This window comes from Dendropsophus ebraccatus, chromosome 3, assembly GCF_027789765.1.
Source record: "Dendropsophus ebraccatus isolate aDenEbr1 chromosome 3, aDenEbr1.pat, whole genome shotgun sequence".
Taxonomy (NCBI): domain Eukaryota; kingdom Metazoa; phylum Chordata; class Amphibia; order Anura; family Hylidae; genus Dendropsophus; species Dendropsophus ebraccatus.
This window is the reverse complement of record NC_091456.1, coordinates 52,169,721-52,185,274: the sequence shown is the minus strand read 5'-3', so window position 1 is coordinate 52,185,274 and position 15,554 is coordinate 52,169,721. Positions and strand designations below refer to the sequence as shown.

The following is a 15,554-nucleotide window of genomic DNA, read 5'->3' as shown; positions in this document are numbered from 1 at the left end:
GACTGGTTTCAGTGGGAGATGTGGGAAAAAAGTACGCTTTAAAAGAAAAACTTTTTTTTTTTTTTGCCACAGAAGTAGCATTCTTCCATGCTGATTTTTGGTAGATTTTTCTGTGTGGTTTTTAGTTATGTGAACAAGCCCTTAAAGTTTTTTTTAACCCCTAGACGACCCTGGACGTAGGGTTACGTCATTGAAGTCTGTCCCCAGACAACCCATGACGTAACTCTACGTCCTGGATGTTTCTCCGGCTATGAAGCGAGCTCCGGAGAGGAGCGCGTTTTATAGCAGGTGGGGGCCGGCTGCAATCAGCAGCCGGGAACTCACCGGTAATGACACGCTGCAGCGTGTCATTAACCCCTTAAACGCCGTTTAAGTGTAAGTTTAAGTGTAAGCGGCGTTTAAGTGTAAGTTTAAGTTTAAGCGGCGTTTAAGTGTAAGTGACAGGGGGAGTCCCCTGTCACTTACCGATCGGTACCCCCGCAGTGTAACCCCGATCGTTGAAACGGACCGCCGGAGGTCTCTCACCTGCCTCCGTGCGGTCCGATCGGCGATCTGCTACACTGAGCCTGCACAGGCAGGCTCAATGAGCAGATCGCCAATAACACTGATCAATGCTATGCCTATGGCATAGCAATGGTCAGTGTAAAAATCAAAGTAGTGTATGTACAAGTCCCCCAAAGGGACTTCAAATGTGTAAAAAAAAAAGTTCAAAACACTATTACACAACCCCAAAACCCCTCCCCCAATAAAAGTTGAAATCACCCCCCTTTCCCATTATATAAATAAAACATATAAAAATAAATAAATAGATAAACATATAATATACCGTAGCGTGCGTAATTGTCCGATCTATTAAAATATAACAAGCGTCATTGTGATCGGTAAACGGCGTACACGAAAAGAGGGGAAAAAGTGCGCAGATTACCGATTTTATGTTACATTATATATTTTAAAAAATCAATAAAAAGTGATCAAAATGTCCGATCTTCACAAATATGGTATTAATAAAAACTAGAGATCATGGCGGAAAAAATGACACCCCATACAGCCCCGTAGGTGAAAAAATAAAACCGTAATAAGCGTCACAATAGGCCCATTTTATTAATAATTAATTGCCAAAAAAAAAGGATTTCATAAAAAAAAATACATATATAACATTAGAGAATCTGTGTAACCTGCATATGGTTGTGTTCGGGCTGACCTATAGAGTAATAGTATCATCTCGCTTTTACCATATAGTGTATTACGTAGACACAGGAACCCCCCAAACTTTACCATATTGCATTCTTTTTTACGATTTCACCTATTTATATCTTCATAAATAATATATTTGGGATTCCATCATACATCTTATGGTAAAATGAATGATGCCATTACACAGTACAACTATTCCTGTAACAAACAAGCACTTACATGGCTTGTAGATAGAAAACTGAGAGTGCTAGAGCTCTTAGAAGGGGAGGAGGGAAAAAACGAAAACACTAAGATCAAAATTTGCGCGGTCCACTGGGTCATTTTGGGCCTGGTCCTCAAAGGGTTAAGTCACAATGATTTTTGAAGGATTGTTCTGCAGGAGATTCTGCAGCTTTCTGTTATTTTATTACCAGTTATATCATACAGAACATTGCGTTACGGCGAGGATGAGATGTGAGTATGATGGTAACTTCAGCCCTGAGGTAAAGCTTTTCACTCCATGCTTTCCTTCTCTCTCTCACCCAGTAGTATACCTGCCACATTCTCCCTCCACCCCTCCCCATGAGAGTCTGCCCTGTCGCCTCCTCCTCCCACCTCTCCCCTCCTTCACAGCCTTCCTCCTCCTTCAGTCAGTGCACTCCCAGGCAGCACTCTGGCTGTGCTGGTGGCAGCTTGTTGGACAGCACAGAGAAGACGCTGCACCTCTGGACTGGACGCATGTTGTTCCTGAGCATTGTCCCTTGGTCTGTGCTGCTGCAGCCCTATGGCGCCCTGGTATTGTCTGGTAAGCCGCAGCTCCCTTTCTTTCGCTCTCAGCTTTCCTTGTTGCTATTGCTGCCTCGGTGATTGGGAAGAAGGGGCAGGCTCCTATCTGTTGGCACTGATAGAAAAGGCTGGGCTTTATTGTAGTGCATGATATGGTGGTTGTGGGGACAGCAGTGCCCCCCAGCTCATTTGTCACGATAAAGCTTGGCGGTCGTGGCTGGCGATTAATTATTGACCATAATTAATAATGTGATGCAGGCGGTTGGTAATAATGATGTCTCTGTGGTGTGGATGTAATGTGTAATGGTTGTAGTAACAGTGTATGACAGTGGCAACAGCAGGTGGGATTGCAGCTCTGTATATAGAGTCATATTCCATATATGAATGGAGTATATACTGCAGCGACCAGATCAGTATGGCCAGCTGCACGCATCCAGGGATGGGCGACTGGCTTCCTGATGCATCTGTCCTCTCTTATGGATATAGGTGGTTATATACACGTTATAAGATATAAGCCGGCTAGAATAAGTCCTTAGGATGCCAGTTTAGATATGAAAGTTGAAACCATTGTCATACGGAAAGATTAAATTCACAAAGCGGACACCAGGTGTACATGCTCCAGTGACTGTCCCAAAGATACCCCCCCCTCTCCCATCAACCTATGGGCATATAGTATAGAGACGCTGTAGGAATCTGACAATTTTCCCATGCGGTTTTTCTTATCTTTGTTTCTTGCAACAATAAAACGGTAAAGAGATTTTCCATACTGGTCATTACAATTTTAGTCACAACTTTCTTTACATGACACATACGGAGCTTAATCATAAAGTATGAATAATGATAAATGGGGGGAGGCAGCAAAGAGGATCCTAAAAAAAAATGGTATTAGTGCTGGGGGAGTTGGACAAATTTATATTAATGTAATGGAAAGAAAAAAATTGTAGGCAGAAATGAAATGATTATGGGAAAGCTGGATGGGTTCTGGAGAAGATGAACAGACCAATGTAAATTTAAGTATTTGATGAGAACAATGGTCCGGAACCTGGCTGAGTTGAATTGTGAGCGTTAAGGCCCTAATACACCAAGCAGTTATTGGCGGTATTTGACCGATTATCGGCTGTTACGGACAATAATCACTTGGTGCAATTGCTCCTGTGAAAAAAGCAACGATTTGCGGACATGCACAATGTCAGCTGATCCTTGTCTTTAAACTTGTTGAAAGGATTTAGAACTATAACGATGGTCTGCTGGCCGTCGTTCTGTGTAATAGGAGCAGCAGCTCCCCAGATGATCTAAAAATCATCCGAGGAGCCCCTACCGCAGCTCCCTGCGGCCCTCCCCACTCTTACTCGCTGTCAGTTCATGTAATGGCACTGGCAGTGAGTGGGGAACGAGGAGAAAGCAGTCACTGATGTGACAGGTTGGTGCTCGCTTACTCCTCCAGATCGGCTCCTGTAATAAGGCCCAACTGTTTCATGTCCCGTTTCAGCTTATAGTAAATGGAAAAAAAGTACCCTATTGCTCTGCCGTGTGTGTGGGCTGGGACTCCAACTTAATTTGCTATACTTATGTAACCTAGGGTACCAGAAGAATTAAGGGGTGTATCTAGGGTGATACTGTCATGATAGTGTCCTTTTCCAAACAACAAGTTTTAGGCCAACTGTCTAACATGTATAGGGGGTTGTCGGAGGAGAGAAGGATTGGGCATGGTGGCTTTCAACTGCCGAGAGCTTTGGTTCTCTGGCAGGTGTCTGGCAGCAGCCTACCTCCTATCTTCCCATTCAGAACACATGAACATTTGGGTGAGCCCAGCATTCATATGGAGAGGAAAATAGCTGGCTTATGAAAATGTATGGTGACCTTAAAGGGGTTATCCAGCGCTACAAAAACATGGCCACTTTCCCCCTACTGTTGTCTCCAGATTGGGTGTTATTTTGAAACTCAGTTCCATTGAAGTAAATGGAGCTTAATTGCAAACTGCGCCTGAACTGGAGACAACAGTAGGGGGAAAAGTGGCCATGTTTTTGTAGCGCTGAATAACCCCTTTAAGACTTAGTACAGGCTCTATGGAGAGTCTTATGCCAGTAGACAGGTACAATTCTGGCATCTGTAAGTAATCAGGCTCTGTTAGTGGCTGGAGTGGAAGAACTTTGTGGCTAACACTGTGTATTCACCTAAGATTTTGGCCAATATAGATTTATTATATATATTTATAAAAGGCATAGTTTGCTGCATGTTTACTTTATATAGGTGATGAAAAGCTTTGTTACCATTTTACTACAGTACATTATTATACTCGAGCAATTTATGAAGTAGTTGAAGTTTGAACAGGAGTTTGTAAAATTAGAGGAATAGAGGTTGGAGCATTAATGTGACTCCACAGTCCTCGGGGAGACGCACTGCAGGTGTGCCCAGCTGTGCTGTTTCCGGGTGATTACTTTGTTGTAAGAAATCAGTGGATTCAGACGATTAATTTTATACACTGTAACACTTAATAGTAATATTTAGCTTTTCTACACTTCATCCCCTACAGTCAGTTTAAGAGAATATGGAGAAATTCTATGTCCAATACACTCTTTGTGCTACAAACATCAAAAGAAGCTTTTCGTCAAAAAGTTGCCCAAAAACATGAGTGAATGCAGCTTAAAGCGAATGTACCAGCAGTATTCACTTGGATAAAACGGTGCCGATGTCGCGGTCCTTTTTTTTTAACTGCAGCTCGGTTCCAATGTACGGTGCCATTCTATTGGCTGTGGTTCAAAAAAATTGGGCTGTGGTTCAAAAAAAGACCGGCTTCTCTGTGCTGGCTCTGTTCTATCCATGGGCAAAACTTAGAGGATGTACCACCAGGTACATCCACTTTAACTTGACACAGGGATAGAACGGCGCAGTCACAAGGAAGCCGGTGCCGCGGTCCGTTTTTCGAACCGCGGCTTGGTTCCTGTGTACGGCACCGTTGATTCTCCATTAATTCTAACGGAGCCGCATCATACAGGGGAGGGAATTCCCTCCCACTGGGGGCGGGCCGCCCGGCCTCCAGTTCTTGAGAACCGGCCGGTAACCGTGGAAAGAACGGCGCCGTACACGGCGGATAGCGGAATACGCTGGCCCATAGAATGGTATCTATGGAGCCGGCGGAAAGGCGTGCGGACAGCCTACGGAATTCAGCGGAGTTTATCCGCGAGAATTCCTCAGTATGAACCCACCCTGATAGAGAGAATGAACAGCCAATGAAACGATCATTGGCTGATCATTAACTCACCAATATTAAAAATATTAACTCACCACACCATGTTCCCTGGTGTCCTCGGGTCTTCCCCGGTGTCTGCAACTCTGTCTTCTGTTCTGGTCTCTGCACATGGTAAGGTGAGTTAATATTTTATTATTTTACACTAAAGGCAAGGGCTGCACAAACATGGCTAACAATGTCTAGCAGCTTTTGGATCGAAAAATCAAGTTCAATTTGGCTGAAATAAGTACTTCGTACGGGACCGCATGGAAATCCACAGCCGTGAGTTGGAACATTTCCGTCCTCAAACAATGGTCTTGTTCATTTTTCACGGCGCCGCATACGATCCGGCCGTAAGCTCATACGTAGTGTGCACTGTGCGGGCGTATATCGTATACTTTCAAGCGAACGCATCAACCTCAAAACTACGTGCATATATTCGCGGTTCGCACTACGGCCTTACTCATACGCAGTGTGAACATCGCATAAATGTGAAAAAAAAGTGTAATTTAAAAACTGTTTTTAAAAGTATAAAACAACCTTATAAACCCCCCTCCCAATAAAAGTTTAAAATACCCTCTTGCCCATTATAAAAACTATTAAAAATTATAAGTAAATAAACATAATATATATCGTAGAATGCGGAGTTGTCCGATCTATTAAAATATAACATTATTGTTCCCGCAAGGTGAACGGCGTAAACAAAAAAAAAAACACACACACACACCAAGATTGTTGAATTTTTAAAAAAATTATATATCAGAAAATCAATCAAAATTTTTGTGTTACATCAATATGATATTAATAAAAACTAGAGATCATGGCGCAAAAAATTGCACCTCAACCAGCCCTGTAGGTGGGGAAAAAAAAGCGCATCAAAGGGCTCGGTCTTGAAGGGGTTAAAAATCTGTGAAATTAAAGAATCAAAAAGTATATTAGATCTTGTGAACACCCTCAGGCCCTTAGGTTTAGTTGAAGCCAATAAAGTATTTATCTCTGAAACTTGTGACTAGTGAGTACTCACATTTTCTTTTTTGCACAGCTTTCCTGGGGTCCATTTCTTTCCTAGATTGTTTTCACATGTCATATATGGTATGCAGTGGTACCTTGATTTAAAAGTAACTTGGATTGAGAGCGTTTTGCAAGAAGAGCTAACAGGTTTTAAAAATTGTGACTTGGTTTAAGAGCATTGCTTTGGTTTAAGAGCTCCCTGTACTGGGTGGGAGGGGGGCGGAATGGTCTGCATAGCACGGTCTACAGCACTGTACACTGACCCAGGAAGTCTCCCTCACCTTCCAAATCATAGCAGATCCACTTCAGGCTGGGGCTCGTATCAGGGGACAGGACTGTGGAGGTAATCTCTTCATAGATGTAACCTCTCTCACCCTGGACAGAGAGTGCTGCTATACTGTGGCCACATATATCCTGCTCATTCCTTCATGCTCCCTGCAGTATGTCAGCCCTTGTGTTTTCCATCCTCTCCATTCCAGCTATAATATGCCTGCCAGGGGCGTAGCTAATGTCCCTTGGGCCCTGGTGCAAGAGTTCAACTTGGGGCCCCCCCTTTCTCGACCAAGCGATGCGATAGATAGATAGATAGATAATATCTATCTATCTAAGACCGATATTACCAACAATACCAGTATATAGGAAGGAATTATCACCATACTTATTACTGTCATACTGTTACAGACCAAATCCTGTATACTGACCAATGTTACCAATAAACCAGTATACAAGGGGCAAATATTACCACCACACCACAACCATTACCATCACCACCATATTGTTACTGACTAAATCCTGTATGCTAAATCCAATAAAACACAGTACCAGATTACAAGTAGCAAATATTACACTACATACTGACTAACACCACCACTGCTACTGAACAAAATCCACTGTACACAGATCACTATCACCTCATCCAGTCATACAGAAGCAGACGCAGCTTCACACAGGTTCTGTACACCATATAAATTACAGTACAGTTATATCCAGTGACTCACAGGGGAGGTCTTCTCTGATCAGAGTTCTTCCCTTTTCATCTTCTTCATCCGTCCTGGGCCGTTATGAGAACTTCTTTGAGCCACGAATCCACAGAATCTGCCAGACAGACATATTAGGCTCCTCACATACCCTGCACCACACACACTGTCCCTATGTGTCTCCTCACATACCCTGCACCACACACACTGTCCCTATGTGTCTCCTCACATACCCTGCACCACACACACTGTCCCTATGTGCCTCCTCACATACCCTGCACCACACACACTGTCCCTATGTGCCTCCTCACATACCCTGCACCACACACACTGTCCCTATGTGCCTCCTCACATACCCTGCACCACACACACTGCCCCTATGCTGCTCCCCATACCCTCTTCCTCAGGTTGCCTCCACTGCTCCCACCTGCATTCTGTCTCTTCTGTAAAACTACCCCACTCCATGTAAACTTCAGGCTAGCTCCTCTCACACATGCCGGTCACGTGGTCATGACATAATCGGAGATCCATTCGTATGGGAAGACATAGCATTTACGGGCAGGGGATCATGGCAGCGGGCGAGAAGCAGGCTGCATACTGGCCCGGAGCGCAGGATCGTGAGAAAAGGATGAGAGGAGAGGGCACCAGGTGACAGAAGGGACGACTCCTCCATGTGTGCTGCCTGTAGCCCCTGCCTCCCAGTGAGCGCTGGGGCTGGTACTTCCGACACGGGGAGCGCCGCACTCCCTGACCCAGAAGTAACAGCCCTAGCGCACACAGCTCCCTGGTGCTTGTGCTGCCCGGGCATCAGCTGGGGGCCTGTCCAACACTGACTCTTGTGACCGCAAGCGAAACACTGCTTGCGGTCACAAGAGTGATCAATCAATGCAGCGGTGGGCGGGTGCAGGAGAGGGAAGTGCTGAGGCAAGGAGGGGGCCTCGGGCCCCCCTCCGTGGCGGGCCAGGGCGCAGCGGCGACCGCTGCGACCACGGTCACTGTGCCACTGATGCCTGCACTCATCCGTACACACTGCTGTATAGAAAAGTTTCTGTCGCTGTCCTCCTGCACAGCTCTGTGATTATCACTTCCTGATTTCTACAAACTGCTGTTTTTTCATGTTTATGCAGTTACTATACATTATACACCACATGCTGATTGCTATTCTGTACAGTAACTTATAATATCACATATTCAGCTCTTTCTAAATTTTTGTTTTATTTGTTTTACATGTTATTCAGAATTTAAAAAATTATTATTTTTGGGGTGTGGAACCAATTGTCTGCATTTTTAGTAATTTCTTATGGGAAAATTTGCTTTGGTTTAAGAGTGGATTTGGATTACAAGCACGGAACAAATTATGCTCGTAATCCAAGGCACCACTGTATCGGTATAGAGTATATACAGTGGAATTCCTTTAATACAGCACCCAACAATCTAGAAAGTCTTGTTTCTAGCACAGAACCTCAGTATAATGTGGAAATTCACAAGACTTTAGGAGAGGCTGAATAGAGAATACCAGCTACAGTAGGACATTCCTTTGGTTAGAAACAGAGATAGTTGCAGACTTTTTATTTTGGAGGACTTTTCTATAGTTTTTCATGACCAGTTGATAACCTGCTATATGTTGGGTTACACTGATGTAGCAATCTTGTGTTCTTACTCTATACAGCTTGAAGGCCGTTGACATATTGGACATTTCCAGGGGGGAAGGAGGTTATGCATATTGTTGTGCTCAGACTAGAAAACAAGTTAAAGGAAGTGAAACTTTTCTCTGCGTTGTGATTTTTCATTTGCAACCTATGTAAAACATGTAACTTGTTTGCATTGTTTGCTTAGACATGTTTTTCTAAAGATAAAGTTGACAGCTGTTATTTAGCTAAGAAGCTCCATCAGATGTCCTGGCCGAGACGCACGTTCTTCCTAGAAACAATAACCATATCATGCTTTGGTGCTCATGCCACCCCCACCCTCATGGGCTTCTCTTGTGTTTGGGCTGCTCTGTGGTTTCTACCTTTTGGCAGCAGTTTCACCTAATCTCCTGGACAATGCGTTTCCTGTAGTTTTCATGAAAATCAGTAACCAGTAAGAGTGTTCACAATGACGTTACCTGACACTGAAATGAGCCCAGGAATTAAAGCTGAGGCAGAAGACACCCTTTTTTATTTTTATACCCTAATAAAACATGGAGGAGAGATTCTGCCAACTTGACCTAGATTATAAATCAGTTTAGGTAGAGTTGGCCTATGAAAGAAACACATTACAGTACTGTGCTACACCTATGATTCTACAGATCACTCACTTCTGGACCCAAAGGCTAGGATCACACATAGGAGAACGCTTGTCTTAAAGCCCCGCTTCCATCTACCTGGCTAGATTTACTAAGAGGCTTGTGCCGGCGAGACCTGCACCTGTTACAGGACTTGCACAGAGAGCAACAGCCCCTATTACATGGGGTGATTCAGAGGAGAAAGTCAGGGATCGCTTGCTCCTCGTTCCCCACTCACTGTCATAGCTATTACATGTGCCGGCAGCTATTGAGTAAGAGCGAGGGGGGGGAGGGGGCTGCCTGGTGATCGATAGATCGTGGCAGTCTGCTGCAGCTGCTCCTGTTACACGGAGAGACGGCAGCTTATCGGTGCCATCTAGATCGTTGACGTTTCAACATGTTGAAAGACAACAATAAGCTGACATCCTGCATGTCGGCTGATCATTGTCCTCTATTACGCAAAGAGATTATCAGTTGATATCGGTCGAATACGGCTGATAATTGCTTTGTGTAATAGAGCCTTCCATCTGTTCCGCAGCAGGTAGATTTCTGCATGGTTTATCCCTGTTTTTCAGACATAAACCATGATAACTTAGGCGTGGGAGGAGACCATGCCTCCTGCCCACTGTTCTGGTGAGCTGGGCTTGCCTCTGGTATATGCCACGGATGCCTTTTCTGTGGTGTACGCCAGGGGTGCAACTTTGATAAATGTGCCCTATAGTATTTTGATCAATATGTACAGTATATAGCCAAAACCAGAGATGGATCAAAGTACAGAAAAAGGTGCAAGTCCTTACATTTATAGTCTTTCCTCTGTTTGTTCTACTCCTTTTTACTGACCAGAATACTTCCCAATCAAAGCCTCCTGCTCTCCGATGCTAATTTCCTATCTTCTTACGTAACATCGGCAACATCATGCAGCTGTTGGTTGGACATGATGAACAGGATATACACCCACCCCCTCTCATCTTGGAAGTTTAGAAAGTTGGCACAGGGGAGCCGTCTTTTGGAACCTTCCAACACTGTTTAATAGTCAGCTGTCCAGGATGGCATGGAGAAATTTAAAAAACTATCTAAACATAAACTAGACAGTTTTGCTGTTATATTTTGCTGTTACATTAATACCTTTAAAGCTACAGATCATTAAAAGGGGATGGGGAAATGGTAGCTTGTCAATAGCGCTACCACCTCTGTGTCCTCCTGCCGGGGACTGTGTTAAATACCAAGCCATTATGCAGAGAACAAAGTTTTAATATTAACATAATGGAGGAGATTTATCAAACTGGTGTAAAGTAGAATTGTCTTAGTTGCCCCTAGCAACCAATCAGATCCCACCTTTCATTTTCCAAAGAATCTGTGAGGAATGAAAAGTGGAATCTGATTGGTTGCTAGGGGCAACTAAGACAATTCTACTTTACGCCAGTTTGATAAATCTCCCCCAATGTGTTTTGAAGAACAATACTGTCTTCTTCGTCAGGTCTTATGTTACTGAGCTTGATAGATGTAGGAAGGACAACACTCCGGAGGTCGGTGGTGCTTGAGGCGGTGATATCCAGAAGAATGCAGAGAAAACCCGGCACTCACAAAATGGTTTTGCTCATTTATTGTAGTGCAGTATGCATCAGATTACGGTAGGGATGACTTTCGGCCAAGCGTGGCCTTCATCAGCTTTGCCTAAAGGAGCTTCCTGGGAAATGTCCAACCCTAGAAAGTAACATTCCAACACATGCAGATTCCATAAATTTTGCAGATTGCCATCCAGGAAAACTAAGCTGAAATTGTACTGTTAAAATATTCCATACAGATTTTTTAAAAATATGACTGCTATATCAATGTACTTGTGTGTACAGTATATTTATTTACTTTGTTTTCCCATACATGTTTTCCCATACAGGAAGTATAAGATGTCAAGTGATCCCAACAATCTAAGCGGGTGCCTAAAACACTGGGCTTGTACAGAGCATTGAGACGCCATGACAGTGTTCAGACAAGAAAACCTGGAGGATTATTATGACGTTGGAGAAGAGCTTGGAAGGTAAGGAGCGGCGAGTTTGGCTCGGGTATTGTATGCCTGTGGCTGGCTGTTTAGCTGAGTGCAGGGACTGGACGGGATGGCAAGCCCTTCTTCTGATTGATGGTTCTCTTTTATGCAGCCACTGTGCTAAATATGTATAATTACAATTACCACTTTCCTCTGGTAATAGGAGGACCATTAAATTGGTTAAGCTACACTCAGCCGGCTCATGTGAAAATGATATAGTATGCCCTAGCTGTTAAACACTTGTGACTCACTGTTTCCTATGCAAATAGCGATTGACCTTTTAGTTTTAGTTTTCGCATTGTACATAAAGATGAAAATATACTATGTATTAGTTGAGAGTGTAACATTAAGGGTAAAGGGCTATCCTTTGCATTGATACATGGACTACATTTGTAGCTTGCTTGCATTAGTGTATTGGCTTTCTGTATAATAGCTTTTGTCTACACTGGCTATGTACATAGAGCTCTTGCATACGTATATTAATTGTACAGACAAACTATTGTTAGTCGGTATCTTGCAGTCCAGGGCGAGAGAAGAAAGCTGATCTGATGTTCTCATTAGTAGGTGTGCTTTATATGGCTGGTGTCACGTGTACTCATCACTATAGGAGGGGGTGTTGCACCAGTTGGAAATCAAACACTTGCACCGGAGTTGTTGGAAATACTGTGACAATGCAATCTGCACATGACATATGTGCTCTGACTGCTGCACTTTACACATATGAACTTTTCACATCTAAAAAGCTGCTTTAGGGCTGTCAGCGGGTGGCTTCCCTCCCCCATCACTCACACTACAGTAGTTTCATAACAATGAATGGGATTCCTCATTTACAATAGGTCTCATCTACTTATTTCCAGCCCTCCCCCAGACAGAGACCAAATACTAAAACCCCCCACAGTCCCATTAAATAACTTGGTCCATATCATTGTCTATATAGCAATTGTGGGTGTATGTGGATGCCACTAATATGTTCATTCATTTCTGACCTGCTTACTGCCATTATATAGTAACTGTATAGTGTTCTGTAGCACACTATATGTGTGAACCTGCATTAGTCGATAACTACTGTTCCCCAGATATTCAATATATTATAGTATAGCATATATAATATAATACAGTATAGTGAGTGGAGTGATTTCTCAGGAGCTGATCTGATGCAGCTTATAGAGTACATTGAATAGTAGAACAGTAGAAACTCAAAAATATACAACTTGAACCATTATACCCTCTCCTGGTTTTAAAGTGTGCTTTTTGGAGTGGGGGTGGGGACTGAAAAGTTTTGATCTGCCAGAATCTGACCAATCTCTAGATAGAGCCAGGAGAAGTGCGTAGCTAAAAGCTAAGGGTCCTATTACACTGAGCGATTTTTAACGATTAACGACTAACGCTAAACAATCGCAAATGAGATTGTTTATCGTTAACCTGAAATCGTTCACCATATTACACAGAACAATAATGGTTAGTTACGATCGTTACTATGATCGTTATTGCGATTGTTACTATGATCGTTTATTCCTTCTGATCCCAGAAAAACAATGAACAATGTGCAATTACACCGAGTGATTAGTGAAAAAATGCGGAACTTGAACGAACGTGGAATTACAGCGAACGATTAACTATAATTTTAGGTTCAGATCTAAATCGACGATCGACATACGAACGATTTTTCGATCGTTGCCTGCAATTACACACAACGATTATCGTTTAAATTCGAACAATTTAACGATTTTCCGCACAATAATCGTCCCGTGTAATAGGGCCCTAATACTGCAGCTTGGCTATAAAAAATTTTTAAAAGTCTTAATAAAGATAAGAAAAAACACAAGGTCTCAAATGAGCAATCCACAAATGGAAAAACTTTATCCAGTATGGGTATAGGAGAAACATGGTTGTATGAGTTCTACCAATCACAGTGCTGGTCTTCAGCATTCTTCAGCTGTTTGTCCAATAGTCCTGGATCTGTGTGCGCTTACTACGGAGAGCTAACAAAACGTTTGCGCGATTATATTTGTGGAGTACCTGCTCAGAGTAAAGCCTTGTTAAGCTTCTTACAAGGAGTTCAAAACTCCTCTTACGTGGGATTGTAACGTTTGAGTGCAGGGAATACTCTTAAATGTAGTGTCTCACATACGGTTTTGGCCCAAATATATCAATCTGGTGACTGTGGGCAAATTATTATTTCACACAATCTGTGATTGGTTGTTATGGGCAAGTTACACCCGTTTTTGTTTTACAGATTTATAAATCTTTTGTGTTGGCATTTTTATTCACTGTTATGTTTTGGAGGTTGGTTGTAGTTTTTCACAATGCAGCATGGCCTAGGGATGACGTTAGTGGCATTTTTGTTACAAAGACCTCTGTGTAGCAGTATGAATACAGAAAAACACCTGTGCAATAAAAACACATAATAAACAAGCCTTAAAAACAGCATTAATAAGTAGCCGAGGAAAAATCATTCAGAATGGCAAGAGTTTTGGCCATGCAAATGGACAGGCATATTTCTCTGTAGGATTTGTAAGAGCTACTGTTTAAGAGAAATAGTAGCCATACATATTTTATCACCAACAAAGGCCACACTTACTAATACATAGGTTAAAAGACCTGCAGTTACCTGCAGGATGCAGAAAGGTCACAGTGCATGGTCAAAATACCTTTTAACATCCATTTACACCTACATGCACTATTACAGCTTGGTCAATTCCAATTGCATGCTATTAGGCTCAGTCCACATATATGTGGTGCATCTGGATTAGTTATTTATGCAGAAGCTGACTACAACTGATGCCACACCTGATACAATATCCCAGAATAGGAAACCTCTGCTGGAGATGTTTTTCCATCCAACTCAGGAACAACCCTATCGACAACAATCGGACAAGTTCTGCCATTAGTGTCCCTCTGGTGTTTTTCTTCTACGCTGGATGGAACCTTTGACAGCTATATGGGAAGGAGTCCTTACATAAGGCGGGCGGGCCAGCACATTCTATAGACCACAAGCTACAGATACCTGATTTTACTTAAAGGGGTTATCCAGTGCTACAAAAACATGGCCACATGGGCAGGGTTTTGCTACTCAGTTCCATTGAAGTGAATGGAGCTTAATTGCACCACCCAGTTTTCCTCCTGGGATTTCCAATTGATTGCAGCCTACATACACTGGTGTAAAGCCGGCATGCTAATATTAATGGAAGCGTGAAAGGAAAGGTGTATATAAGAAGTAGGTGGAGTAATGTCCTATGAGGAGTGTCCACTCAGAGATAACTACTTTCAAATTGTAGTTGCATTTACAGAAACAGAGGGGAAACCCCTGGATGGGCCATTTCTCTCACACTGTGCAATGATTTGTTATCTCCATAGTGTATTTAGAAATTGTGTTACCAAGTGCTTTGTGGATTTGCTGGGAAAATGATGATCAGGATAAGAAATGAATTTGCATGTACTTTACACCTGCTTTATTGCAGCACTTTTTTTTTCACCAGATCAAAGTTATATGTTACAGGTTATTGCATAATGATGAATGAAGAAACGAAAATGTTGAGTATGCAGAGGCAGATTAAGTGTACCATAGACCATGGGCTGTTCACAAAGCTTCCCCCCCCCACTCTGTAACTATGGCAGCACTATGGTAAAGTAGCGTTCACAGAACGGGATAAATAACATTATATTTAAAGTATCATGCCGAGCACTTCTCATGCTCGTAACTTCCAATTTGAATTTGGTGCCTATATGCCTTATCCGAGACACCATTCTCCCCATCCATAAAACTATGCATTAAAAGATTGAGCTTCCTGCTCTATAACGCTCCTCTCCGGTGCACGACTCTGTGCCATAGAATCACATTACTCTGGGTCTGATGCTGGGGACAGGTGCTATGGGGATGGAGGAGGAAACTCTGTCTCCTAATGCACAGTTATAGGGGGTTCGGACAATGGTGCCTCTGTTAAGGTATTTAGGCACCAAATTCAAAATTGAAGCACTTTGTATCACAATGTTATATCAACGTTGTCTCTAATAGATCATATTTGAAGGGATTTCCTAAGCTAAAAATAAATAAATTAAAAAAATTAGGAT

General features: G+C 42.8%; 2 protein-coding genes across 2 annotated transcripts in view; both read left to right on the top strand.

The window, feature by feature from the left end:
- CTSL (cathepsin L) overlaps nt 1–15,554 on the top strand; it is a 325,166-nt gene that overhangs the window by 177,860 nt on the left and 131,752 nt on the right. The window lies entirely within an intron of this gene.
- DAPK1 (death associated protein kinase 1) overlaps nt 1,831–15,554 on the top strand; it is a 104,443-nt gene continuing 90,719 nt past the window's right edge. Inside the window, exons 1-2 of the mRNA XM_069961761.1 lie at nt 1,831–1,978; nt 11,337–11,477. Coding sequence (XP_069817862.1) covers nt 11,416–11,477 — 62 coding nt within the window. The 5' untranslated portion in view covers nt 1,831–1,978; nt 11,337–11,415. The remainder of the gene's footprint in view (nt 1,979–11,336; nt 11,478–15,554) is intronic.